Source organism: Hoplias malabaricus, chromosome 4, assembly GCF_029633855.1.
Source record: "Hoplias malabaricus isolate fHopMal1 chromosome 4, fHopMal1.hap1, whole genome shotgun sequence".
NCBI lineage: Eukaryota > Metazoa > Chordata > Actinopteri > Characiformes > Erythrinidae > Hoplias > Hoplias malabaricus.
Window position 1 is genome coordinate 32295497 of NC_089803.1, and position 27808 is coordinate 32323304.

At 38.6% G+C, this 27808-nt stretch overlaps 1 protein-coding gene across 6 annotated transcripts in view; it reads left to right on the top strand.

Annotated features, from left to right (window-relative positions):
• Window positions 1-23533, top strand: part of cadps2 (Ca++-dependent secretion activator 2) — a 144456-nt gene extending 120923 nt beyond the window's left edge. The window contains exons 18-30 of one of the 6 annotated variants that reach the window (XM_066667295.1): window positions 418-574; window positions 3434-3575; window positions 3977-4096; window positions 4796-4825; window positions 8039-8194; window positions 8650-8797; window positions 10407-10421; window positions 12161-12235; window positions 12594-12677; window positions 12783-12815; window positions 15991-16098; window positions 22462-22566; window positions 22679-23533. In XM_066667295.1, coding sequence (XP_066523392.1) covers window positions 418-574; window positions 3434-3575; window positions 3977-4096; window positions 4796-4825; window positions 8039-8194; window positions 8650-8797; window positions 10407-10421; window positions 12161-12235; window positions 12594-12677; window positions 12783-12815; window positions 15991-16098; window positions 22462-22566; window positions 22679-22849 — 1344 coding nt within the window. In that variant the 3' untranslated portion in view covers window positions 22850-23533. The remainder of the gene's footprint in view (window positions 1-417; window positions 575-3433; window positions 3576-3976; window positions 4097-4795; window positions 4826-8038; window positions 8195-8649; window positions 8798-10406; window positions 10422-12160; window positions 12236-12593; window positions 12678-12782; window positions 12816-15990; window positions 16099-22461; window positions 22567-22678) is intronic. The other 5 variants (XM_066667296.1, XM_066667298.1, XM_066667300.1 and 2 more) reach the window with 5 other exon arrangements.
• Window positions 23534-27808: the final 4275 nt, after the last annotated feature.

Below are 27808 nucleotides of genomic sequence, written 5' to 3' on the forward strand. Positions count from 1 at the left end.
ACCCTGCCTAAAATCTTTAATGAGATTTGAAGAATGTGGTCAGAGCTTCAAGAAAATTGTTCACCTGGTGCGCTGCAAAGTACCATAGACAATTGTCATGAAGGGGTTGAATAATTCTGAGACCGCAGTAGTCCATAAATGTGGTATTTTGTGTTGAATTGGGAGAAAACAGCTGTTATGTGTGTTGCACTGAGGTATTTAAATTGTTTTTCTTTCACTGGTTTACTACAAACAGCTGAAAGTTTATAAATGTTGCTAATACATTTAATTTGCAATGGACATTGAATAATTTTGATGGCAACTGTATGTACTGAGTATTTTATTTTTTTTTTTTTTTTTTTTTTTTTTTTTTTTTAAATGTGGATATCTGATGGGCTGCCCAATCTGTGTGTGTGTCTGTCTGTCTGTCTGTCTTAGGCATTCTCCTGGTGGTCAGATGTGATGGCAGAGCATGCTGAAATTTTCCTGTCCCTTTACACAGTAGATATGGACGCTGCCCTGGCTGTGCAGCTGCAGGACTCCTGGGACAGCTTCCCTCTTTTTCAGCTGCTGAACAACTACCTGCGAACTGACCGTAAGTGAACTTCTCACAGCACAGTCTCACTGTCCCCATTTTCAATATTAATTGGTTCTGCTTTTACAGTCTTGTCACATGTATTCTTGCAAGTTCCTGCATCTACCAGTCCATATCTCTGACCCATCAACTTGGGTAAATAACAGTTGTCATCTATTTAGACTCTCAGCATTGCTAAAATCAGGGCGGCACAGTGGCGCAGCAGGTAGTGTTGCAGTCACACAGCTCCAGGGACCTGGAGGTTGTGGGTTTGATTCCCACTCTGGGTGACTGTCTGAGGAGTTGGTGTGTTCTCCCCGTGTCCGCGTGGGTTTCCTCCAGGTGCTCCGGTTTCCTCCCACAGTCCAAAAACACACGTTGGTAGGTGGATTGGTGACTCAAAAGTGTCCGTAGGTGTGAATGTGTGTGTGTCTGTGTTGCCCTGTGAAGGACTGGCGCCCCCTCCAGGGTGTATTCCCCGCCTTGCTCCCAATGATTCCAGGTAGGCTCTGGACCCATCGCGACCCTGAATTGGATAAGCGATTACAGATAATGAATGAATTGCTAAAATCAATGTTAAATTGCTCTCACTCTCTCTCTCAGTTAAGCACAGAAATGAACATTGTTAGTGTAACTGAAAACACTTGTTTAGAAAAGAAGGTGGGTAGGGATGGGCCAGAATATCGGTATGGTGATATATTGTTTTGTTTTTATGTGATAAACTGGTGTGGTTCAATAAAATTATATTTTTATTGAAACATGCAAGTTCTCTAAACAGTCTCCCCCTCCATTTCGACTGAGCAGAGACATTATTTCATGACTCCATGTGGTGGCTCTAATCAAATCTATAGGGTAAATATCTGATAAATTATCTTTAAAGACAATTTGCACTTAGACAGCCAATGCCTTCTTTCAAGTCAAACGACTGTGCCCACATTGGCTTTTACAACAATGAAAGCACAGACAAAATGGAAAAAATATAGGATTCATAGGCAATACAACAAACATGCATAGCCACCACAGAATTGTTCTGCTTTCTGGCAATTTATGGCCATTTTGTATTGGCATGATGTCCCAGTTAGACATGGAGTAGTTGCAGTCAGGGTGTGCATGTTAAAGACATGCATTTTGTTGTACATTGTCTCGTGCTGGTTGTCAGATTCCATTAAACATAAGAGAGAGAGAGAGAGAGAAAGAATATTGCATTGAAATATAATTAGTATAGTGGAATTGCAGTATTGTGATACCATCGTTATAGTGGGCAATAGTGAATCCCAGCCCTATTATCAATAGTGGCCTGTGAATCCCAGCCCTATTATCACGGGTTGTATAGAGGATCCACTGCCCTTTCCTTTATTTACAGTGTTAATCATTCCCCCCAAAGCTTTTACTATTTACATTATTAACAAATATTTGTTACAAAATATTACAACTGTGCTGGCTATTCAGGATCAATTCTAAATGTTCTGATGAATAGCAGTCAAAGAATCAATTAAAACATTTTGGCAATGGCATTGGCTAAATATGTTGGAATTAGTCCAAGTACAAATCCTTGTTTTTCTACAGTAGTCTATCCATTATCTACTAAAGCTATACCCCCTCCCATTCCCTGTGTTCCAGCTATGCAGCTGACATCTGTGCATTTGACTTGAAGCTTTACTCTTAAACAAAAAGTCAGCTAAACTTTTGAGCCACTCACTCAAGTGCCACTCCTTAAAACTCTTTTGGTGCACACTTGTTTGAGGCTGAAGTAGATGCACATTGTTTTCTCTTCTAATTGCTTTCCACTGTTCTGCACTCAATCATTTTATCTGTCAAAATAATTCTTTATTCAAGCTGAAATATAATGAGAAAACCTTGTGGGAAGTGTAGAAAATAAGGAATAATTGTTTTTTTTTGTCTTGTTTTGTTTTTTGTTTTTGTTTTTTAGTGTAAATGAGATGTATGTATTTGCTTCAGTTTGAAGAGCTTTCATTGGATTTAGTTCTGTGATTTTTTTTTTCCAGACTGAATCAGTCAAGTCTAAAAGGAAATGTACATTAAACTGTAAATGACTGGCTGAGGACTCCAAATACACACTTAATGTATGGTTCTTTGTTGATTGTGGGAGCGATTTTTTTTTTTTTTATTGTGTAATGCACTACAGGAGGTTAAATACACATGAAACTGCGGCAACAATATTTTTACAGTTGTATTAACGATACTTAATGTTATGTGTTTTAAAAAAAAAGCTGCTTTCTTCATACATTTCAAATGACAATACTTTGACAGGTATATTTATTTTAGGTATAAATGCTGATCCCTGATGATTAAACTTATAAAACATCAAACACTTGGGCTCAAAGGCTGAATCTTCCTGCTGTCAATAAATGCTCACATGAGTTTCATCATCATCTCAAGATGTTAAATGGTTGTGAAACGTGCTCACACACCCACGAGAGTAAAAAGGCTAGTGTTAATGATGAAGAAACAGAGTGAGAGGGAATTATAACTAATGATGCCCAATGAGACTCTCTCTCTCTCTCTCTCTCTCTCTCTCTCTCTCTCTCTCTCTTTTCCCTTACAACCACTCCCAACTCCCTGTTTCCTTCTCACTTTCATTAGCATAAAATTCCATGGGGATTTCTGGGAAAGTGTTACCTTTACTCATCTGCTTCTTCTGTCCCACGCATTACTACTGTACATGCTGTTTATACTGACTTGATTTTTTTCCAGTTTATATTGGCTACAGAATTTGATTTAGAAGTCCGGATCAAGATAATTTCTGCTCTTCCTAAATTAATGTAGTCTCCCATAGGGTTTATTTCAGTACACATGCAAAATTGTGTTTATCATGGGATATAAATTTTGTAAACATACAAATGTGCTTCCCTCCTCTAGCTCAGTTGTGTAATGGAACATTCCATAAGCACCTGCAGGAGTTCTACATGCCTCTGGTGGTGCGCTACATTGACCTGATGGAGTCATCCATTGCTCAGTCTGTCCATCGCGGCTTTGAGCAGGAGACATGGCAGTCAGTCAAGTAAGGCCTTCAATACCATTAGATTTTGGGTGTGCTTTCTCATGTAGAACAAAGAGGCAGAGTCCATGCTCTAGCTTTCATCAGATTTCTTTGCCTTTTGTGACAGTAGACTTGTGTAAACCCTTTTTGACTTCATTTTTCTTTTGCTTATTATAAGCGATCCAATGATTCGACAGAAGGATATTGCTCCACAGCTTTCTGTTTTCCTGCCCTTTATTACTTGATTAAGGCTAGAGCTTCCTAAACAACTTATGTTTCTGTTTAGTGTTCTTCATCAAGGCAATCATTAAATCTCTGCAATGTTTCCTTCTTTGTTTCAGCCATTTCTTCTTTTTCTCTTCACTTGTCTGTCTTTTTCTGTCGCTTTTTTTTCCCTTTTTTTCCCCCCTAATCTCTGGCAGGACTATTACCAACAATCTGCCAAGCGTGCCTTTGCCTAAAGTTCCCAACCTGCCCCTCAATCTTCCTCAGATGCCCAGCTTCTCCACTCCCTCCTGGATGGGACCACTATGTGATAACACGTGTGTATGGTCCAGCTGGGCAGCATCCATGCTTAATGGCTATGCCATTTGCTTATTATAGCTATAAAGAAAGCTTTGGACTTGGATTGAGCTCCAAACCTATAGAAACAACCAAAGCCAAGTTGACTGTAGGAAATTAGTACTTTTAAAAACTGAAAACCCTTGACGAATTCTTCTATGAACCCAAATGTTGGGTATAATTGTCCTTGTTCATTCACATCTGAAATAATATCAGACTTGTTTTGGCTTGTATTTTTGTCATTTATAGCTAAATTAAGCATTTTGAGGGTAAATATGAGCGAAACATGCTTGTAATACTTGTTACTTTTGAGTAACAAGAATTAGACCGTGTGGTTTGCACGATTCTGAGAAAGCATGTAAAATGGCATGATGCAGTGTGTATCTGTGGTACTTTTAGGTGTGTATTGCTCTGGTATGCATGTGCTATGCCTGTTAAACCATTTTAAAATTTTGTGTGAAAATGAACCTTACTGCTTGGTTTCAGGTCAACATTCACGTGCAGCACATTCCTCTGCTTTATCATGTCATGATTCAGTTAAAAATAAAATAAAAATCTCTTGATTCACCATTGATTTTAATTCTTTTTGTGCATAGAATGATAGTGTCATACAGTGCCAGTGATTGACATTTTCTATTCAGATTCAAAAGTTTAATATAGTTTTGCTTTTGAATTTCCAGCTTGCAAGGAATTAATTTGCCAGATATTTTGTGAGTACCAGAAACCTAAGCTTTTATATTCTTTTGAGCATTATGTGAGCTATGAAGAATTTTGCTTTTTCTGTGCTCTATTGCTGGATTTGATTCTGAGTCATTAAAGCAGCAATTCTCACTTTCTCTGTGTCTTTTCAAGACACGGTTGTGGAAAGAAAATGAAACAGAAGGATACATTTTTGTAATTTACAGTTAATTTTTATGTCTGGTGGACCATTTGATTTTAAAGTTATTTTAGGCAGCTATAAATCTCAGTGTCTGGGGACAACAAACAGTACCTGGATATTACAGTGAAACAACACAAGTAATGCTTCTCAGCATTTTACTTTGCTCTAATTGGCTCTAGTGGTAGATTTAGTGTTAGGTCATTTGATGAGGTAGTGTTGGTAGTTAAAACCACCTAAATGAAGGTTTGCATTTGGCTGCGATTTAGGTAGATGATTGTTTAAAAGACTCTAGTGTCCTTCTTAAGTCATTCATTGGTGTTCAGTTTGTTTGAGATATTTTGACTCTGAAGCCCATTATATATGACTTGCCTACATAATGTTAAACTCAGTAAATCATTCAGTTCCCTGTGGATGAGGGCATTGTCATTTTGAAGGGACAAGTCTCCTTATAAAATAAAAATCCTTTTTCATCACAGATTAAGGGTCAGTCATGATATAATGTACAGTGTATAGTCTATAATGTAGTCTAGCATAGCATATTTTTTAGTCACGTTGTGGATTTAGTCATTTCAGCTCTATACACAGTACACTGTGTATAGTAAAGTAACCCTTTTGTTTAGAAGGAAAAATTGAACTAAACTGTGTTAACAGCAACTTAAACACTGTAAAAGAGCCATTGGTTTATGGTCAAAAAATTAGACCAGTACCATTCTTCTGGTGTATGTTTTACAGGCACTCTGTTGCATATCTGTAGACCAGTGTTAAAGGTTTTTACATCACTGACCTATTTGATTTTATAATGAGCTGGTTGTGCAATACTATTACTACTACAGTAGTATCTCGGTTTGTAGCTGGGGACAAACAGTTCCTCCTGACATAGTTAAATTTAAATGAATAAAATTTTATTTATACAGTACTTTCTACAATTACTAAATTCATAAAGGACCTTAACAGAACTCCAGGGCTCTTACCCCAAGTAAGCACTGGAGAGGCCACAGTAGTAAGAAAGATCTCCTCAGACCATGAGAATATAACCTTACGAGGAAACAAGTTTGTATTGGAGGGTCATCCTGGTTATGTCCCCTTAAGTCACCTGATGAACAGTTGCTCTGCTGTTTTTCTTTGTTTCACTAATGCACCTACATCACAGACATTAACTATGCTTTTGTCCAAACTTTCCAAACATATTTAATATCTGATTATTTATTCTGTTTTTCTTTTCAGTCCTTCTTAATTGCTTACAGCCATATGTTATGACATTGTTGAAAATATCAAATATGTAAGTAGTGATAATATGTCAAAATAATTATAATCCAATCCAATAAATTAAAATCCATAAACAAGTGTCACATATATATAATACACACACCCATCCCTACTGCTTAAGCCAATGTTAAAGAATGAAATATTGTAACTTGAAAAGTTACTGAAATATTGCTTTACCACCTTTATCAGCGTGGACCAATGTTCAATAAATCAATTGTCTCTACAGAATATGAATAATTGTCAAATCTAATTTAATAGAAAAACACTGAAAAATGAAGCTTTATACTGACAGTACCCAAATGTGTCCTGTCAGTTGAAACACACGAATATTAAAATAATATATTACATCAACACATTACAGTTGAGCAAACAAAATTAGGTAAGAGAGAGAGTTTGGAAATTTGATGGTGCACTAGTATGGTAACTGTACATAGAACACTTGTAAACAAAAAAGAATTGACCACCATTTCTAGAGCCACCTTAAGTGGCAGCCACTTGAGGCGTTGATGGCTCGGTTATGAGAGAACATTCAAAAACGTCAAATACGTATATGATCTTGTTCATTGTAAACAGCCTGGACTGTAAATGCACACCAGGTTTCAGGCCTGAAACTGTGTCTGTAGTGGGAGTAGTCCTGTGGGTGTGTGTCCAGGGGGACTCTGTGGTTAGCTGGTTGTTAGAGGCAGTCAGAATGCCGTGTTCCCCCAAGGGAGTCCTTTGCCTGGCGAGAAGCAAGTCCATTTGTTCATTCTGCCTCTTCCCCCGCTCACGCAGGCTTGAGGGGGCGGCAAAGACCCCCAAGAGGGCCCTCACGGACTGTACTGCCGCTAATTAATCGAGTGGGAACTCATGCTCATCCTTTTTAATTGCACTGTGGACTTTGCCAAACTATTTTCCAGGACTGCCACTTGTGAAGGTAACAGTCTTTTAACAGCGAGAGGAGTGAGTGCCCTTTTTTTCTTCCTTACTGCCGAGCGGTTTGCGCTGTACACTTGAATGCTGCTTGTGTCAGCCTCTCGGTGTGTTGCCGTGTTAACTGTGGTTGACACGGCGGTGTCAGTCCATCTGTCTTCATTGCTAAGGCTCTCTTGAGCCTCTGGAAAGCCTGTAGCATTTTTCAAAGCTTGTGTGCTTTGAATGCTTTTCCTCATTTTCCAACACATTTGTTTTATTACAATTGAATACGCTGTAGTAATAATAATAATAAAGAGCAGTAATGATATAGATTAAAGGTGTAAAGACACCTGTACTTAAGCATTGCATTGTTATAAGCCCCTACGCTCAGCCCTACTTAAGCGTATGCCCTTACAAATGAATCATTGCATAGTTCATTGCACTGCAGTTCTATCTGAATATGATTTAAATGATAGTACCTACATGCAGCATGTAAAGAATAAAATATTGTGCCCTTCTATCTGATTTAATTGTAGCCTCCTTTTGAATTAGTTGCTAAGTTACCTTATTCTCTCCAAGGGTATCTACTGCAAAACTAGCTTGGATAAGATATAGACTAAGACCATTTTTCTGCATAAAACTAATTTGCACATTTCAAACCATCTAAAATATAATTTGCAAGTAAACCAGAGGCAAAGCAGTTGGATAGAGTACTCAGTTGTGTTGTTTTGCATCTAGTGGTCACTGCTTCAAAACCTGGTTCTGTAGCAATGAAAGTGAGCAACATTTCTTAAAAACAGCATACTTGATTCTGGGGATACAAAAACACTTCAAACTGGACCTCAGGAAAAGCTGATGCCATTGTATTACTCTGCCCCTTTAGTAATGGTTCAGCAACGTCAGAAGACCTGTTTTGGAAGCTGGATGCCCTCCAAATATTTGTGATGGACCTGCAGTGGCCAGACCCAGAATTTGCCCAACATCTGGAGCAGAGACTCAAGCTCATGGCCAGTGACATGATGGAGGCCTGTGTCAAAAGGTCAGTGCTTATGAGATATAAGCTTGGAGATGCACAAATTAGAGAAATCATACATGAATTTTGTGCAGAAATGCCATGTTTGCTTGACACAAGTTCGTCTGAGGCTGCAGAAATATGCTGTGGTCAAATGAGTCAAAATATCCAATGGTTTTGGGAACATTTTTGTGTTGCAAGTATCATATTCTCAGTTGGTCTGAACATCTAAAGCCTTTTCTGTGTACTTCTGTATGCTAAAAAATATCCAATTGATTAAAAAGTCAATGAACAAATTCTTGTTTTATTTTTTTTAGCTTTATAGTAAATCCAAATTTTTCTGGAAATGAGGTTGATTTGCAGCTTTTATTCTGATGTTCACGTCATTGACACATTTTTTGTTGTTTGCACACACCTAACTTAGCATAATGTCATACAGTCCTTGGGTGTTTTTGTTAAATCTGTATGTCTTTTAATCACAGGACCAAAACAGCTTTTGACTCCAAGATGCAAAAGTCAAGTAAGTCCACGGAGTTCAGGGTGCCCCTGTCTGTCTGCACCATGTTCAATGTTCTTATGGATGCAAAGAAGCAATGCTCCAAACTCTGTGTTCTCGACCAAGGCCAAGAGGTAAATATACCATAGCCATATTGGGGGTGTCTTGTTAAAGGAAATGTTATATGCAACTGTTATTTATACCTTTTCCCTTTTACAAAATGGGTTACATGTCAAGAGAGTATGTGAAGAGAATTTTTGAGCACTTTAGAAAGAATAGTATTGACAAGAAGCTGTACCAAGAGAAAGCACTGCAGTCTGGTTTTATAACTAGCCATACCATCTATTTTGAAGTCTTCACACAGAGACTGTCACTTTAAGTGTGAACTGTGAATTGAAAAAGCTTTTAACTGTAGAGATGTCAGGGAGTTCTTTTTTTTCTATGAAGTTTATCCCTCTCTGGAAAAGGTGTGAATAACACAACTGGGGAATAATTTCACATCATTTTTAAAGCACACCATTAATCATAATATAGTAAAGACTTGTCCAAGGTCAATAAAGTGTATGTAGGCTTTAAAATCTCTAGCAGCACTGCTTTATCTGATCCACTTGTATTACCACCAGCTGAATCATACATGCTCTATGGTGGTCCTGTGGGGACCCTGTTCATGGGAGGACAGGATGAAGGGGGCAAACAAAATATGCAGAGCAACAGATGGATTTCAATTTGTAATTGCAGAACAACAAAGTCAACCTATTGCAACTGACAAAGTATACAGAGATTTGTATATAGAAGTATACAGTTATTTGATGCATGGGTTTTTTTTCTTACTTTTGACTGTTTTTTATATACACAAGACATAAGAAATAATGCAAAACCAAAAAAAATAAGAAAAAGAAAAGAAAGTGGCTAAAAAGTTATTAGAGTATTTTATACAGCCTTGTAGCATGATGCTCCTAGCAAGTGAAAAATACACACCTGGTAGGCTGATGATATAATAGCCTAAACTCATTAGGGTGTTTAAACTAAAATGTAAATGCCTTGTTTAATTTAATATATTGTTTATATTATAATATGTTATATTTTAACAATATATAGATCTGGTGTTTTGGGTTTTTTTAAAGTTATATGTTACAGAGTTTAAAGTGTGTTTTCTTATTTATAGATGCCAGATCTCTTGGTTTATGATACCTCAGGACATGCTGCTGCTAATTACTTGCAATGTCTAGTTATTACTGAAAGATTTATTTGTGTTTCTTATTTGTTTTTGTCTTGTAGTTCATGTCTTTGGGAAGTGCTGGTGTTCTGATATGTAGTGGTTTTTGAGCTTAACCTCCTTAAGTGTCCTTAGACCTGTATTTGTTTTCTGTTTCTGTAACACTTCCCCTTCTCCAAACTTGAGATGAGGCTTAAGCATGAATGCATTTAACAATGGGGCCTTGGATCCTTTCGGGATAGACTGGCCCACCAGCACTGCAGTTTTCTGGATAATGTTAGCCCAATTCCTATGAGCTAGCCTTTTTATTTTGTCATAGTAGCATGATTTTCTGATTCAGTTTGTATTATTTTTCAAAACCAATTCATTCATATGATATTTGCTGCTTTCATATGTCGTGCTGTCATACCTTCAGTGTCTAACTTCCCTCGTTCTTCCCTGTGAAGATTATTTATGTTACATTTTCCTTTCATTCTTTTTTTAAATCATGTTGTCATGTGTCCTGCACATCATCGCATGCATCCAAGATTGACAAACAGTGGGTAAGTCTACCACCCCTCCCTAACAATAACAATGGCATTTACAGTGTTTTATTAACATACCGAATATGAAAATAAAATTCTCAAAGGTTGTTTCTTTGAGGTCTTTATTTAGGTTATTTTTTAATTTCATTTTACGTCCTCATCACATTACATTGAAACTGTTATATTTCTTTTTATTTATGAATACCACTTTTATTGCTTTTCATGCTTATTTAAGGTGATTTTGCAAGTGCACCTAATAGAGTATTGTTGTAAATTACACAAAATATGGTAATACCAAAACACTCACCCACTCTTGCATTTTAGGCCAAGTCTCAGAAAGATCGTTTTCATCATTGGTTGAGTTCTATTACATTAAAAAAGAGAGCTGTCAAATTTTGAGTGCAAAAAGCTGGAGTGAAACTTTGGAGTATGGACACTCTGAAAATACTCAACACTCTGTGAGCAAATTATCAAAACTTTGCAGTGGCTCATGAGCACTTTTGTTTGTAATATGTAAAAGTTGATTTTACTACAGTGTATGTTGGCCTGTTTTTGGTTCCATTGAAGTTTGCGTGTAACAGGGGGTTGCTGCATTTCAGAACACAAGGTTACTCTTTAGAAACTGCTTTCTCCCTGAAGTGGCTCTTACTGGATCGCTCCCAGATAAATGTTTTCAAAAGAAATTATTGTTCTTTTGGTTTTCACACACACAGCGAAGACCTCACAATTTAATCTCCTCTAATACAAAAAGAGCCCTCGCAATTTGGCCCCCACTCTTATATAAAAAGCAAACATGGAAGTGTTAATTGAGGTAAAAAGTCCTTAAGATTCGCCCATAATTCCGTTTATGGAAAAAAAGGCCATTTCATGTAGTGAAAAATGGTGAAAAGAAAATTAGGGCTGCCAACGGTGACCTCTCAGCACCCTCAATTTGTCACCGATCTGCGCTCTTTGTTGATTGAAATTTTTAATTTGGGTGTTCTTTAGATGTGCTGTGAAAGGCCATTGTTGGCAGAGATGAACTCCTGCTTGCCTTGCATGCAGCAAAGGCATCTATTCAGAGGAGCCAAATGGAGACTCTCTTTCACACACACACACACGCGGACACACACACACACTCTCTCTCACTCTCTCTCTCATTCTCTTGCATGCTCTCTCTTACTCCCTTCTCTCTCTCACTTTCCCTCCCTCTGACTTGCTTCCCATCTATTTTTTTCCCTCCTGTCTTTTTTCAGCATCATATTTTAAACACAGAAATATGTGAATAAGACTTATCAGACATGAAATGGCAGATTAATTGAATCCTGTGTGAGGCTTTGCTCGCTGCAGCTGGATGGGTCCTTTAGAAAAACACAAGGCTGCCCTAATTGTCGCCTGCATAAAAAGTATCCTTCAAATTCCTTTGCCCTGAACAAGAAAAGGAATTCCATTCACTGGCATAATGGGCCTATTAGCTGCTTAACTCAGCCCTGTTACATGGGAAGATTTTTCTTTTTCACTATATGTTTATGTGATGATGCTGCTATTGGAACAAGTTGTCCATTTGTTGTGATGCATGATTCATTTTGCTGTTATGGTAGGGATTTGATAATGAAAGCTGGTCTTAGTTCTCGTGAAATGGTTATTCCTTCTGTACATCTATAGATCTTGAGATTTAAAAGTGCTTGTCTGCCACTTAGTGATGTTTGTACTTCTTGCAAAGTCTGCATTTGTTATAACATTAATTAGGCTCTTCTACCCTTTTCACCTCTTCACAGCAACAGTACCATTCTAAAATTGATGTACTGATCGATGAGGCATTTAAAGAAATGATCTCCTGCTTGGTTTCAAAGGTACTCTTCCATTCCTTTCCTTAAAACACACATCTTTGTGCAACAGTGAGGTTTGGCTTTTCTAGCTCGTCTGCTGGCCTTCACATGTGCTATTGAATGCTTCAAAGTGCCTCCATTTAGACTGAATGAATATAGTATGCTCATGAATGCTAGATATTTTCTTCCTAAAGTCTCTCACCGAGGAAACTGGGAGCTCACTATAAGAGATGTCATTTTTATCTGGTGTTGCTATTACTCGGTCAGCTTCTTATTTATCACAATCTCATGGGTTGCAAATGATTTTATGTATCATACTGTTCTGCTGAAGTGTTGTTCATTATCTTGATGTTCATAAAAAATCAGCTTTTTGCATTCTCAGTTTGCTGCTGTACTGGATGGCCTGCTGACCAAGCTGTCACGATATGATGAGGGAACATTCTTTTCTTCAATCCTTTCATTCACTGTAAGTATTTTTCCACTTTTTTTCATGTGAACAGCAAAAGCTGTTTATAAATACTATATTTAAAGTCAGAATAAATGTGTAGTTTATGTATACCTTCTCCTAAAGGTAAAAGCGGCAGCCAAATATGTGGATGTCCCAGTAAGTGTTACTCATTTTAGAACTGTTTGTGGTTTATGTGAGCATGCTTTGATGCCTGCTATATGACTATGTACAAAGTATTTTATTAGCGCATGCAGCAATTTGTGTGTATGCCAGTTTTGTAATATCATGTTATCTGTGGTATCCAACTTTGCCGAGTGTTTGAGCCCAGCCTTTTGGCATGCCCTCTCTAGGCAAGAAAACCAACAAGCAAGTAATAAATGCTGTTTCAGTATCACTTGCCATCATGCGAAATATCGTCTATTTATTCATCAAATGGCAGCGTTAGAGATGGGTGCGGAATTAGCATTTTGCAATGAGCTATTGTAGTGCCAGGGTGCCTCTGAGAGCTGGCTAAGCAAGGCTAATTAGTAACCCAATTGGCTTCAAATCGGTTTCACGATCCGGCAAGTCGTTAACAGTAGGCGGTCACAACAACCAGCAAGAGAAGAATCGCTAAGACTGTTCAGAGTGGTGGCAGGGAAACAGCAAACAGGCAAAGAAATTTAGAAGGCTTGAAATTATGCAGAAAAGTGAGATGCATGTGGCATCTTTGTAGTCTGTTTATGTTATAGCAGTTAAAATAGTCTTTCAGCATTTTAAATAAAATAACATCAAATTAATATACATTTAAGTTTAAAATAATGAATTTTTTGTTACTTTTACTTTTGACAGCATTAATAAGCATCATATCATTCTATTAATTCACTCCTTTAAAGTCCTAAGCACACATTAAAACACATTAACAAAAACATCCAAATTTTTTCTGAATAATTTGCACTATCACTTCTTTTTCTGGACTTTAGAATGTGTGTGTATGTGCAGAAAGTTTGTGCTCCACTGTACGTTAAGCCTGTCCAACTGATAAACATGTGCTGTTGGTATCACTTCCCTGAGGTGTGCAGCAGGCAAATAGCCTTCCTTTTTGTTAAATTAGAATGTAACCTCCACCTTGCGCTTTTCTGTGGAAGGAACACAGCACCTTGTAAGCCCATTTGACAGCTGTGCATAGAGAGAGAGAGAGAATACACACAAGCCACAGAGACCAAGAGAGGGCGGGAGAGCAGACCTGTGGCGTGGCCTTTTGCCTCTGAACATTTTCTGGGCCCTTGTCACGAAAGGTTAAGCTGTCCTGCTCCTTTTGTGAAGCCTGCCATTCAAATGCTGGGGGTATTTTGGCAAGAGGAGCTGGGGTAGCTCAGTTAAACATATTTAGTCACACATTCACACCCTCCAGAACACATGCTTAGCTCTGACGCTAATGCTAACACATGAGCATTAGCAATCCACCTCGAAACTATTTCCCCAGACTTGCTTACAGATTCTCATACATGCCATACAAAACACTTCACACGTAACTTCTATTTCATTTTTTTCTCACACACTTCGTCTGTGTCTTACACACCCAAACAGAGTCTCGCTCTCGCACGCATTAATACACCTGCACCTGGGCAGTGAATGGGGCAGTGGCAGTAAGCCAGAGCAGCCTCTCTGCATGTAATTACGGCCTATTTGTCTCTCCTTTCCTTTCTCGTCTGTTTCCCATCCGCGGCGTTTATCCCCTCAGCTTAACCGGTCATTAACCTGGCCTTAATCCCTTTGTCCCACACCTCCCCATTCATGCAGTCACACACTCCCTGTCCCAGGCTGATCTGGCATTGTTCCGGCTGCTGTGGCTCAAACGCTGCTGTTCCGTTTTGTGTCAGACTGTTTGTGATTCAACACAGCTGATGGACTGACGGGTTGTGAGTGTGTGTGGGTGCTTGCATGTGCATGTATTTGTGTCATATTACTTTCTCACCCTGGCAGGCAGACAGACAGAGAGGGAGGGTGGGAGGAGAGCAGGAGGTAATGGGTTAAAGGGTCTCCTGGTACAGCTCCACAATGAGGCTCAGGAAAATCTGAGGTGTCTGAAAAACAACAGTATGCAAGTGCTTAAGCCCTCACACAAACACAAACAGTCGTAGAGTTTTCATCCTGTACATCTGTTAAAAATGAAGCGCGTTGGATATTGCTTGAGTAAAATATGGATAACCTACTGATGTGCTGAAAGATATAAATGAAAATATTGAATTTTATTATTATTATTTTTAATCATTTTGATAATTTAAAAAAAAGAGAGGTGTTTTTATTAATTAAATAGCTAATTACTGTACAGCATGGTTTAAAAGATCTGTCCCTGCATTTGAACAAGATGCAGACTCCTTTCATGAATAAAGTTTGAGCACACACTCCTTTTCAGCTTGGGCTTTTCCATCATATAACGTGCAGAGTTCTCAGTTTGCAGTGTTTCTCACACTCTCCTGCTTTGCTAACATTCACACTCACACATCCTTAGTTCATTCTGATGTTGTATAAAAGGTTCTACATAAGAATATAATGTTATCTTCATCTTCTCTCAGCATTAAACTCTGATTATTATGTTGACCAGAGCTTTGATTCAGCATGTTGTCAATGAGCCACCTCAGACCACAGTCATCAATAACCTGAGAACATGTCCTCTTATACCTGGCATGTTGTTATTTCCTGAATATCTGAGCGGGAATTTCCACTTTGCTCACGTTCCTGTGTCTCCCAGAATGCTGAGGGGAGGATAAGAAGGGGAGCGTAGCGTGCTAAAGAGTCTCCGTCTGCCCTGAGGCTGCCAGCTTCTGTGAAATGGGTGTGAATGGTGTCAAAGCAATTACAGTAGTACTAGAACCTCTTCCTCTACTGTGAATAGAAATGTGTTTTTTTCCCTCTGTATGTCACTCAGGTAAACTGAGAGTGTTGCTTTGACGCTGTGAAAGTGTTTCAGGGGCATTTCAGCATGTTATTGTTTAAAACTCTGCTGCTTAAAAAACATTAAGAGTGTTTTATTAGGTTATTTTTTCTTTAGGCTACATTAGCAGATGTTATTTAAATGTATATGGTGTTTAAGATTGACTTACGTGTTAGAATACATACACAGGTCCTATTGTTTTAAGCTGATCGAACACTGCTGACCACCAATGAATAGAGCTAGGGGCATTATCAGAATGTGTCCTTGCACGTAAAGATGGGTGCTGTTTTGTGGGTTACCTATTACCTCTGCTTACAAAGAGTCATAACTGTTGTGCAAGTAACTGTTTTGCTTCAATTCTATGTTTGGAAACAATCTCTCATCCCTCAATGTTCATATCTTGTTCTCTCTTAGAAACCTGGTATGGATCTAGCGGACACCTATATTACATTTGTGAGACAAAATCAAGACATTCTCAGAGATCGTGTGAATGATGAGATGTACACAGAGAAAATATTTGAAGTAAGTGCCTCCACAGCCACAAATACGATGAGTATCAGTATTGCAGATGAAAGTGAAAAACATTCATTTATTAATTTACAACATACTATGAATAACCTTTTATTCAGCCATAAGTGGCACATTCATGAGGCTGGGCGTGGATAATGGGTGATGCACTCTGCTCTCTCAGAACAGAACATTAATTAACAGACTTGTTGAAAGGTGGCATCATGATGGAGCAAAGTTTAAAAAACTTACATGACTGAACGTTAGAGTCTGAACTCTCAGTAGGAGTAGTCTATAATGGCTACTCAAAAACAGGTTGTTGTTTGAGGAAATCTAATCTGAGCTGGAGAGCTCAATGGCCCTTCAGGGCCAGTCAAGGCCAAACAGCCTTACTTAAGGGATCACTTCCATTTTGCTTTTGATTGATCTGGTCTCTCTGGACATAGTCATAGACAAACACAGCACATCTTTATCTGCTGCTCTGTACTTCATTCTGTGCTCACTGCTCTTTCTTGTAATAGACTCTTTTTATCCTTCGCCCTTTTAAAGGTCTTTCAGATTAAATTTAATGATGTTAAGAAATGAATGTTTTTGACTTGGTTTTAATCTTTATGCACTGAATAAGGGCACAGTTTTGCTTATCTAAAGCAGTGAATAGTGCCCCTTATGGAACATTCCTAAACGTGAGTGAATATGAATGTGAGTTACAAACCAGTTGGGGTGGTTTACATCCAAAACTGATGAATAAGGTTTTGTTAAACTCACTTTAGGACAGCATTTACTGTTGAGCAATGAATACTGTAGTCCTGACCATTCAGAAACATCGTGCAGTCTGAAAATAAATGCTAATACTTTATTTTTAGAGACACACAATGGGAATTATGTTGGTTTTGGCAGATCCAATTTACTGATAATAAATATGAAATGCTTGTTTAGGTTTGACATGTTTTCTGGTATTTATTTCGCTGTGGAAGAGCAAAACACAAGGAATTGTGAGCTACTGCACTAAAATGTCTACACTTTATTCATTTGTACTATATTGAATATTTAAATTCTTATACAGATATATCAGTATTGGATCAGTATTGGAGTTGACTGATAATTACATGAAATTTTGCTATCAGTCTACAATGTCCTTGTTTTTATTAGTACTGTCAACATTAACTCATTAACGCCTGTAATTAATCTTGCTTTTTTTTTAATGAAAATTAATCATTTTTTCCAGATGTGGTCACAACGCCCTCCCATAATTCCCTTGTTTTACAGAGCCTAGTGATGTATTAACAGGTTCAATAAGAGATATAAACACAGCATTGCTTCTGTGGAGTTCAGTAGGTAGATTATATGATTTTTATGCTTAAATATGTGTAAATGCCACAGAGAAAATGACATATCTGAGTATGTATGGTAATTACTCTCATGTGTTTTAAATTAAGAACAATAAGAACATAATATTGATACATTTTATTTCTTTTTATTTAATTTATTATTATTAATTAAAAAAAACTCTCTTGTTGAAGATGGAATATGGAGGTGTTTTATTGTCTGAGCTGTGTGCTGTTGTTTTCTCAATTAAAGCTTATGTCAGAGCTTCGTTGTGTTTGAGGTTAACTCTGTACCAGCAAGTTTTACTCAGCAAAGCAAGATATTCTAATTCAAACAACATAAAACCTTCCAAAATATTATAATAAAGTAAAAAGGATGCTTACCTCTAATCAGTTTGTTGTGCACACCACTCTACATATTTGATTGTTCCTAAATCTCCCTACCAGGAAAAAAAACAGGAAAATACAACATTTTAATTTGCAGTTAAACATGATTAATCACAGAATGTTTTAATTATTAACTCGATTACATTTAGTTTTTAATAATTATGTAGGTTTGTAAACTAATGCTGTACTGTGGTTTATTTTTTCTTTCTCTTGTCCACAGTTCCCTTAGGCAGTTCTCTCTCTCTCTTTCACTCTACTCTGTCTCTCTCTCTCTCTGTCTGTCTCTTTTTCACTCTACTCTCTCCCTTTCTCTCTCTCTGTCTGTTTCTCTCTCTCCCTTTCACTCTACTCTGTGTTTCTCTATTTCTCTCTCTTTTTTCCACTCTACTCTCTCTCTCTCTCTCTCCTCTCTCTCTCTCTCTCTCTCTCTCTCTCTCTGTCTGTCTGTCTCTCTCTCTCTCTCTTTCTGTCTGTTTCTCTCTTTCTCTCTGTTTCTCTCTCTTTTTTTTCACTCTACTCTCTCTCTCACCCCCTGCCCCTAGCACCTCACTGTATTGTACAACTGAGTGGAAAGTTTTTGGATGCGAGTGGCAATAAGGCCTCTTTAAGAGCCCTCATCATTCCTATTGTGACCATTTCCAGTCTCTGACCACTCACCCGGTGCACTATTGACCTGTTTATGCTGAGGGGGGCGGGGTTGTTTATGTGTATGTTGTACGTGTGTCTACACTTTTTTGTCCTCACGTTTTTGGCCTACATAGTTCAAAGGCAGCAGAACAGTGGGAAATCAGATACTTGTTTATATTGACAACTGAGCAAAAAAGGCAGGATACAGACACAAACACAACAGATTCAGCCGCGTGTGTCTAGACTGTGTTTGGAAACTTTGTGTGCTGGGCCAGATTGGAGAGATGCTGTGTTTGGGGCACTGCTCTTGATTTGGTGGATCTGCAGCAGGGTCGGCAAGAGCGGCAGCAAGGAGACAGGCGGGCAGAATGCTTAATGCGTCTCACACACACTCCCCATGCTTCCTAATGCGCCTCACACACACCCAGTCATGCACGCGGAGAGGGAGCTGAGAGTGGGGGTCTGGCTGTGTCACGGCAGACGTTTCCTCATCACACAGGCTGTGAGGAAAAGTGCTTCAGAAATAGTCCACATGCCTGTATTCTTATTTGTGTTTGTGGGGATTTTTTTTAATCTTGTATGGAGGGATTGGTGTGCTCCACACTATTAGTTAAATCACCAGTTCTGAGGATGTGAATATATGTGGATATCTGAGCCCTTTCGTTTATCTAAGACACTTGAGGAAATCATGCAGCACATGCCCTTGCAGGCAGCAGTAAATCATTGTGATTAAGACTGTGATGAGGTGCGCATGGCGAGGGGCCATAGCCCTCAGCCTGTCCACAGGTGCCACACGCCCTTCACTGCCTCTTTAATGATGAAGACAAGAGGACACTTAAGTGTGTGATTACTGCCACACAGGAAGGAAATGTTCTCTGTAATGTGTTCGTGCCTGACAGAGAGCAGTACGCAGAAATGCAGCTCGCTACCCTTCACCCGCAGAAATTAGTGGCTCATCACACTGCCCGTCTGTTTCTGTCTCCTGCCTAAGTGCCTCAATTAGGAACAACCTCTGCTTTCTATTTTGTCTGCATTCAATTAAGTGTAGGAGGTGGTATTGCTGCTGACTTCAGAAATAAGTGCTATGAGTCTTCAGACTCGTTTATGCTCCACTGACTGTCATAAAACTTAAGAGAAAGATCTTTATGAACTGTCAAATATGAACTAGGAAACGCATGGTCTTTTAAGCACTTTTTTTTTGATAAGCAGGAGCATCACTGGAATGTTAAATATGCTGGCTTTACGTGATGAAAAATCAGATAACCCAGTACATCACTTCAAGCTCCTGTCAGAGGGGGCAAAAAAGTTGCTGTAAAACTAGCTAAATATACAGCCAGAGCATTACATGTGCTGCTGTCTCTGTTATGACATTGTGGAAAACAAGCCTGATCACTGCTTTTAGGTTCCCAGGTTCTGTCACGTATGCTGCTGTGCAGAAGTCATAGACCACTTCTCATATCTAGTCAAACTGCTGTTGTGTAGTACATGTTTAAGGTGTCTTTTCTGCCAACCTTAATATATAGAGAATGAATAGAGCTATTCAGCAGAAAATGGGTAGAAGTATTAGGAGTTTCCAAAGCGCAAAAACAAAAAAAAAAAATTAAGAACATTGGGCTCTTAATCATTCAAGGCCTGGTATAACCACCACAGCTTTCACTAGCTCAATACTAGCTCAACAAAAAATATATATTTTTGTATCATTTGTGTTCTGTCAATTTCCCGATGCTACTGATGAATAAATTGTATGTGAGAGTTTGTAAGTTTGTAAAGGATCTGTTAAAAATCAGATGTGAAAGAGCCTGTAGTATATAATGGGAGAAGACTGAAAGTGTTTAAATTCGCTCTGTGAATGGGAAATATTTTGAAATGATGAAATATTTACATGACAGGTACAGCATGTTGGTAGTGATGCATTTCCATATTATGTTGTCTGGAAATGAAAACGCCAATATAAACTGTGGGTTTTTTTTATTTTTATTTTTAGGTGCATTTCCTTAGTGGCACTTTCTAAATTTGCACTTTGCTACTTTGCCACAAATTGCAGTGTGCAACAATGTATTCCATCATTTATATCAGCCTTCTTTATGATGTGGTGCTTGTGCTCATCTAACTGCAAACTAAATAGTCTGTTAACAATTGCATTCATACAATAAATACACACTCCTACAGCTACAAAGCCATGTACAGGCAAACTAAGCACCGTTTCTGTAGAAGTCTCCTTTGAATACTTCATAGTGGTTTTGAAGGAGTGAGTGATGTGAACATAAACAGATGTATTAGCCTAAAGCCTCTTTTCAAAAGGCATAATGTGTACATCAAGTCAGCAGTGTGCAGCAGTCAAGGCCTGTACATGTCAGAGGCTTTCATACAGCGATGTTGTAACAGGAGTATTTAGAGGTGTCATGACCCACAGAGGCACACAGCCAACTAAACGAGCATTATGAAGTCATTTCAACTTACTGAATGTTCAATGGCGCACTTAAACTCTCAAAACACCAAGAGCCACTTTAATTGTTGAGTGTCTGCAGTAATAATGTTATTCCTCATAGCACAAGTCCATTTCACTGACCTTGTTATGCAGGGCAGATGTAGGTGCTGGCTGTTTCATCATCATTAAGCCCCTGAGGGTGCACATGTAAAAAAGCAGCCACAGGTTGGAGTCCCCTCGCTCCAGTATAATTGGCTGTTCTCAATGAGAGGAGAGCGCAGTGGGGGGGGGGGGGTCGCACCCCTGACTTTCTGCATGGCACCGGCCCATCATGGTCAAACGCTTAGTCCAGTGTGAGGTCACTGTGTGGTGAGTCGTTTGAAAAGATGAAGCAGTTTAGAGGTAAAACGTCTTCTCCACAGTCATGCTGAGGTTGGTTACCACTAAATAGGAAGAAAAATAAATGCGTCTTTGTTTAAACATAGTACACAGTCTTAATGGATAATGTAAATGTTGTGCTTATTTGTTTAAAGTGTAATTACTTCTGTCCACATGAGTAAAGCAGTGTGCATCTGTGTCTACGCTGTACTGTTAGCTCCTGCGGTGAAGATGGTGATACTTGATTGAAGGCTGATGTTACAAAATAGGCACGATTTGCAGCTTACCCTCTCATCGTTAGGGTTTAGCATTAGCACCTGAACGCTGATATATTTTATTATGGCATATTGTAAACCTTTAGACGTACAGTACTGTAGAAATGTCTTGAAATGTGGAATGACCACATGTAAATATGTAATGCTTAATATCCTTTTTCTAATATCCTGCAGTGTTTTACTGGCACAGTTACTGCCTAAAGCTTCTGTATAGTACACTCTCAGAAAAAGGTAGAGTTTATTGCATTGCTGGTCACTAAATGTACAAACAGTGTAAATATACCTTTAAAGGTACAACAGTGGTTTTAGATTCCAGTTGTGTCCCCTAAAGGTACATTACATTCTCTACTCCAGTAAGATTACACACTCTACTCCAGTGAGTGTGTAATCTTTCATTATAGAACTGTGTAAAATAAAAGAACCTTGTCTAAGTCCTGGAGATGTAATTGGGTGCATGAAATCAACACAATTTTGAAATAAAAAAATGTTACAGAATAAGGTAAAATTATGTTCCTTAATTAAAAGTACTGAATGTGCGCCTTTGAGGGCACCACTACAGTGACAGCAAAAGGCACCACCACAGAGAGAGTTTTTCTGACATTGTACTATAGGTATGCTTAATCAAATTAATAGATACTATAGAGCGCCAACATATATAATATGTCTCAATGCATTTGTAACCTAAAGATGTGGGGTGTAATGGAGTTTAATCAGTAATGGTTGGATTTATGTGCATTAATCCTTTTCTACAGAAACTTGCCCTTCCACGTTACATTAAAAAAAACACACACTTTGAATGGCAACTTAACAAAGGAAGCCATGCTCAAAGAGCCACTGAATTGCTTAGTGATCTTCTCATTATTCGAGCAGAGGAGTGGGGTAGGGAAAAAAAGTTCATCTTTTTTCTGGATTATTTCACACAGGCCAAGGTTTCTGTTTCTTTTTCATGTATTCACAGCAATGGTACAACACCTCCATGAAGGCAGTGTGTGTGTGGCTGACTGACAGACTGGACCTCCAGCTACATGTGTATCAACTCAAAACCCTCATCAAGATAGTCAAGGTGACAGCAGCTTAGGCTTTTGAATGTGCATGTACTGTCTAGAGTTCTCTGTTTCAAATGCTTGCGACCAAATCGGTAAAAATCATTCGTTCTGGGTTTTGTCGTTTTGTAGAAATCTTACCGTGACTTCAGGCTGCAGGGGGTTTTAGACAGCACCTTAAACAACAAGAACTACGAGACCATCTACAACCGGCTCACCATCGAGGAGGCTACAGCAGCTGTGTCAGCTGGAGATGGCCTGCAGGGCATCAGCATGAGGGACAGTGATGAGGAGGATGGCTGACGGCAGGAGGGTCAACGCCGGCAGTCCATATTCATGTCTCTTGTCTCAGAACTGTATTAAAAGTTTAAATAAAACACTTTATTAGGACAAGACTGTATCCTCCTCGTGCTTTAGTGGCAGTGTCCAGGTTTAGCTCTGATATCACTACAGTTTGTTTGTACAGTTTAGTCCACTAAACATCTTCAGACAGCTCAAACTTCAGGATCTTTGTTGTACTTCATTAAATGTCCAGTGGTATGGTGATTAATGTGCAACAAATGTGGTTCTAACTGTGACTATTTAAGGAGCTGCTAATGGTAGCTACATATTAGCACAGCTAAAGAACAACACAACAAACTAAAGCGATTTGTCAGTGCATCATAAAGTTGGTACAAATGAGTCATGATCAAATGTAATGTTCTTATTTGCTCTTTGCACTGTGGCTTTATCTTTGTTGGTATATGCAGGCCAATGTCTGAAACAAGGATAAAATATTTGTGCACTCTCTGTTCAATAAAGTAAGTGGTGGCATTATTCCACTCGATGTAACTTTGAACTTCAGTTCCTCTATAGCGGTGACGATCAGTTGCGTGCATTGTGTATATTATGTATGCTGTTGATGTCTAGCTATGTTTTACTTAAGGGAAACTATGTCAATGAATTTTAAGAAAGGAAGTAGGCTATATTTCTATTGTCTATTGTGCACCTGAGTTTGCACAGGTCAAGTGTTAGAAAATAAAGTGTTTTTAATGTTATCTTTGACCACTCATTTAAGCTTGTTCATTTTATCCTGTGCACTTAACATTGAAAAACTGGCCAGAGGACATACACAACCTACACCACCTTATGTATATCTTTCAGGTAGAAATAAGTTTTAAAACATCTTTATGTAACAATTTATTTTCAATAATAAAACCTAAATATATATTAATACATTATATTCACAATCACTAACATAGAAATCACAATCTTTAAACTGTCTAAACGAAAACTCTCAGTTATTTCTGGATACAGTGTTATACCAAGAACAAAAGAGTTTGATGCAGCTGCTTATGCTGTGATTTTCCTTGATGGAACTCATAACAAATGTAAAGAAGAAATACATGTTTTTTATGACAATAATTTTTGTTATTACACATATTACTACACAACAGTTACCATAAAATAACTAAATAGCAGGAGAACATTTGATTTTGGAATTACAATTATACTTTACACAATTAACTGATTCGTAATTTGTTAGAAATGTCACAAAAAATTCCAGTATTTGGTTTTGTTTGAATGGAGGATATTGTAACTCGCTGTGCCTCAGAAGAAGCTGCAGAATGATTTGATGCTCTGCTGCCTCTGAGGCAGATTCTGAAGCAGTACTTCCCTGCACATTTATGTTGTTTGCGGCCTCAGGGGCAGTAATCGTGCTATCCCACTTTGATTTATCTTCTGCTTCCAAGGCAGCAGGCTATAACGTTCCATTTAAGCAAAAAATAAATAAATAAAAAATACGTCCAACAAAATATGAGTAACAAAACATTATACTGCACAATTATTTCTTCAGAAGATACTTCTGACGGTCAGAGCAGGCAAATATGGAGATAGGCGGAGCTTGTAGAAAAATCACCACCCAACGTGTGCTAACCAATCACTTTAATTCCCGCCTTAGTTCCGTTGAGCTGGTACAACCTAAAATAAAGAGAATAAAATGCAACAGTCTTCTATGACTAAACTTTGAAAGAGTGAAAAAAAATATCCATGCAGATTTCTTTAAAATAAACAAATATATTGATTGTATCGCTATATTGAGCGTTTGAAATTAGCAAAATGGTTTCAGTAGTTTTAACCATACTGAGAAAGATATTTGCAGACAATATTGATATTCTAATACAAATCTTAACATTTTGATGCTGAGACTTGTGCGTATTTTTCCGGGGTTTTTTTATTTGTCCAAGAAATCTGTGGTGATCTATAAATTTCGGCTGCTTTTGTAGCCAGCTAGCATAGCTAATGTAAGTGAAAGTGTAACTATTTTACAAACCTGTTTATAATGTATAGCAGACGGACGTTAGCTTTACGTACGGCTTGGCGGGTTTTTTTCTCGTCACTTCATTACACCACGGAAAAAAGGTTCGTCTGATCAGAAGAATTAATTACGTTTATTTAACACTGAAAACAGCTGCTTTCAAAGTTACTTACCTCAAAGAACTAGAATGTACATGTACAAACGCTGCTGAAAGAGACTAGCGGTTTTCTTGGAGTGCTTAATATATCTACAATATCTTCTTTAATCTACAAATCATTTCCATCTGACGATGTTTAACAGATCTGTTTTCTCCTCTTGTAGTTTTATAGTTGTTCTAGAGTTCGCGAATTATGTGAAAACGTTAAAGCACCGTCGTTAGGGAGACCGTTGCTCCAGTGTAGCTCATTTTGAGCAAAAACGTTCAATTTTAGCAGCGGTTTAACTGCCAGTTCAAAAGACGCCTACAAATTCAAGTCACAATCCAGTGCGACCTGGAAACCGAATTCTCAACGAAAATCTTACCAGCTAAGTACTATTTTTTAGTGAAAATGGTTCCGTTTGGGTCATTCGTAGATGCAACCTGAACCCAACTGAAATCCTTTTAATACCGTTGGGTGCCTGTGTACTCGGGGGAGAGAGAATACGATTGAGAAGAGAGAGGAGACGGAGTGTATTGAGGGGAGGAAAGAGAAGGAAGAGAGGGATGATGACAGAGGACGGGAAGAAGGAAGGGAGGATTGAGGAGAAAACGGATGATAATAAGCAAGAGAGGAATGAGTGAGGAGTGCCGAAGGAAATGGAAAGGCTGGAGAAATGAGCAGCATGGGCCCTCCGCCTACCCTCCATCTGGACATTAAGCCTGAGCCTGGGGTCAGTTGTCCTCTGCTGAAAGAAGTCTGTCTAATCGCCACAGGCCTAATTATCTCTTTCCTCGCCTCGGATCTGATCAGAAAATTATCCTGAACTGTATCAGCCGGGTTCAGGTAGAGGAGCTCTGTTAAAGCGTCGTCGCTAAGGCCAGGTCCTCTCTGAATTTGGACGCTAAAGTTGGAATGAGTGTTTCATTTGTAATCCAAATTTCTCGCTCCTCTGAATGCGAGCATATTAAAGCCTGAGTGAAACCGCATTGTTCTGCTGCTGAGCTCCAGTGAAGCTCCAAACGTGCAGCGACTCTCCGGACTGATCCCAATCATTCGGTGAAACACGAATATCTGTTCATTTTTCTGTCCGTTTCTCATTAATCAAACAAAAGGGGTCTGTGTAAAACACGTGTCAGAAATGATATTAAAACAGACGTTGAACACAAAAACACCTGCTGCTCCCCCACATCACTTAGAGAGAGAGAGGCTGTTTTTATGGAATCACAGTGTAACACATAGCTGTAGCGGTGTTATATCTTTAAAAAAAACCGTTGCATTTTAAAAACCCAATGCCCGCGCATTTTGAAGCTTAAGTGGGAAGTCAAACAAGAAAAGATGTTTTACTTTTGTGGCAGGGAATCGTTTATTAACCTTCATACGACAGGGAAGAGACATACGAGCAGAATCCAGTCAGTTCCAGTCTGAATAATATAACCCCCCCCCTCTCCACTTCTCTCTGTTTATCACTCTAACTCCAGCTCTGTACATCGCTTATAGAAACCAAATTACTAATTTAATGTTAAATTAATCAAAATACAATTACAACCACTTAACCACACACACACACTAATATTATATCAATTTAATAACGTATTTATGCTATAATTATTAGAGCGTTATCCAGTGTTCTACATCACCCCGCTACGATTCCTTTGTTTGTCATCTTGGAAACAAAATCAAAATCTCCCTCTTACTGTTATGCGGTGTGTGTGTGTACGTGTGTGTTTGGGGGTGGGGGAGATCATTCAATCATTTAGATCACATCAGTTTATCAGGAGTAACACACGCTGATCTTTAGACTATGTTCTTTAGACAGCAGCAACGTTTCAGGCTTAAAACTTTTACAATGAAATTAAACTGACTGTGTTTTTTTTTCTTTTTTTTTTACCTGCCTTTAATTCAGTCTGCACCTTAATTAATAAACGCACTGTTGTTAAATGTGTAGTTGCATCTACTACTGCTACTACTACTATTAATAATTAATAATTAATAATAATAATAATAATAGGCCTGATATATTGGATTATATATAAACGAAACTGCTGAATTATTGCGAATCATTTTGTGTAGTTTTATGTATATGAATATTTGATTTTGTTATATATTGTATATTTTGTATATTGTTATTGTGTATTGTTTGCCGTATAACAAAAAAAATATTGTCGTATTATATTATAACAACATTATTAAAATTATAAATCGTATAGCAATTAGATTTTTCCGCACTTGTGTGTTTTTATGTATGTCAGCGGTCTTATTTAGTTTCTCTGTATGTGTGTGTGTCCTTATGAGTGGTGGAGAGTTCTTGAGCGCAGCTCCAGCTGAGCAGGCCGCCCACTGCTAAGGAACAGCTCTCTCTCTCTCTCTCTCTCTCTCTCTCTCTCTCTCTCTCTCTCTCTCACACACACACACACACACGCACACACTGCACTTCAAGACAGAGAAGCTTGAGAGAGAGAGAGAGAGAGAGAGATTCATCCACTCATACACTCACTCGCTCACTCTCAGTCAGATGAGTGAGCAGTGCGAGCCTCTCTCTGTCTCTGAAGTGCAGTGTGTGTGTGTGTGTGTGTGTGTGTGTGTGTCGCGTTATTGGCCAACACGCCCCGCTGAGGCGCGCATAAGTGCGGATCACAAGCGGCGAGGCAGCGCCACGCTCAACTCTCCACGCGCGCACAGGGAGCCAAACAGCGCGCGTGCTCTCTCTCCTCTTACACATAGAGAGAGAGAGAGAGAGAGAGAGAAAGAAAGAGGGGGAGAGAGAGAGAGAGAGAAAGTAGAGTAAATAAGAGTGTGAGAGAGAGAGCGCTGCGCTCGGAGGCG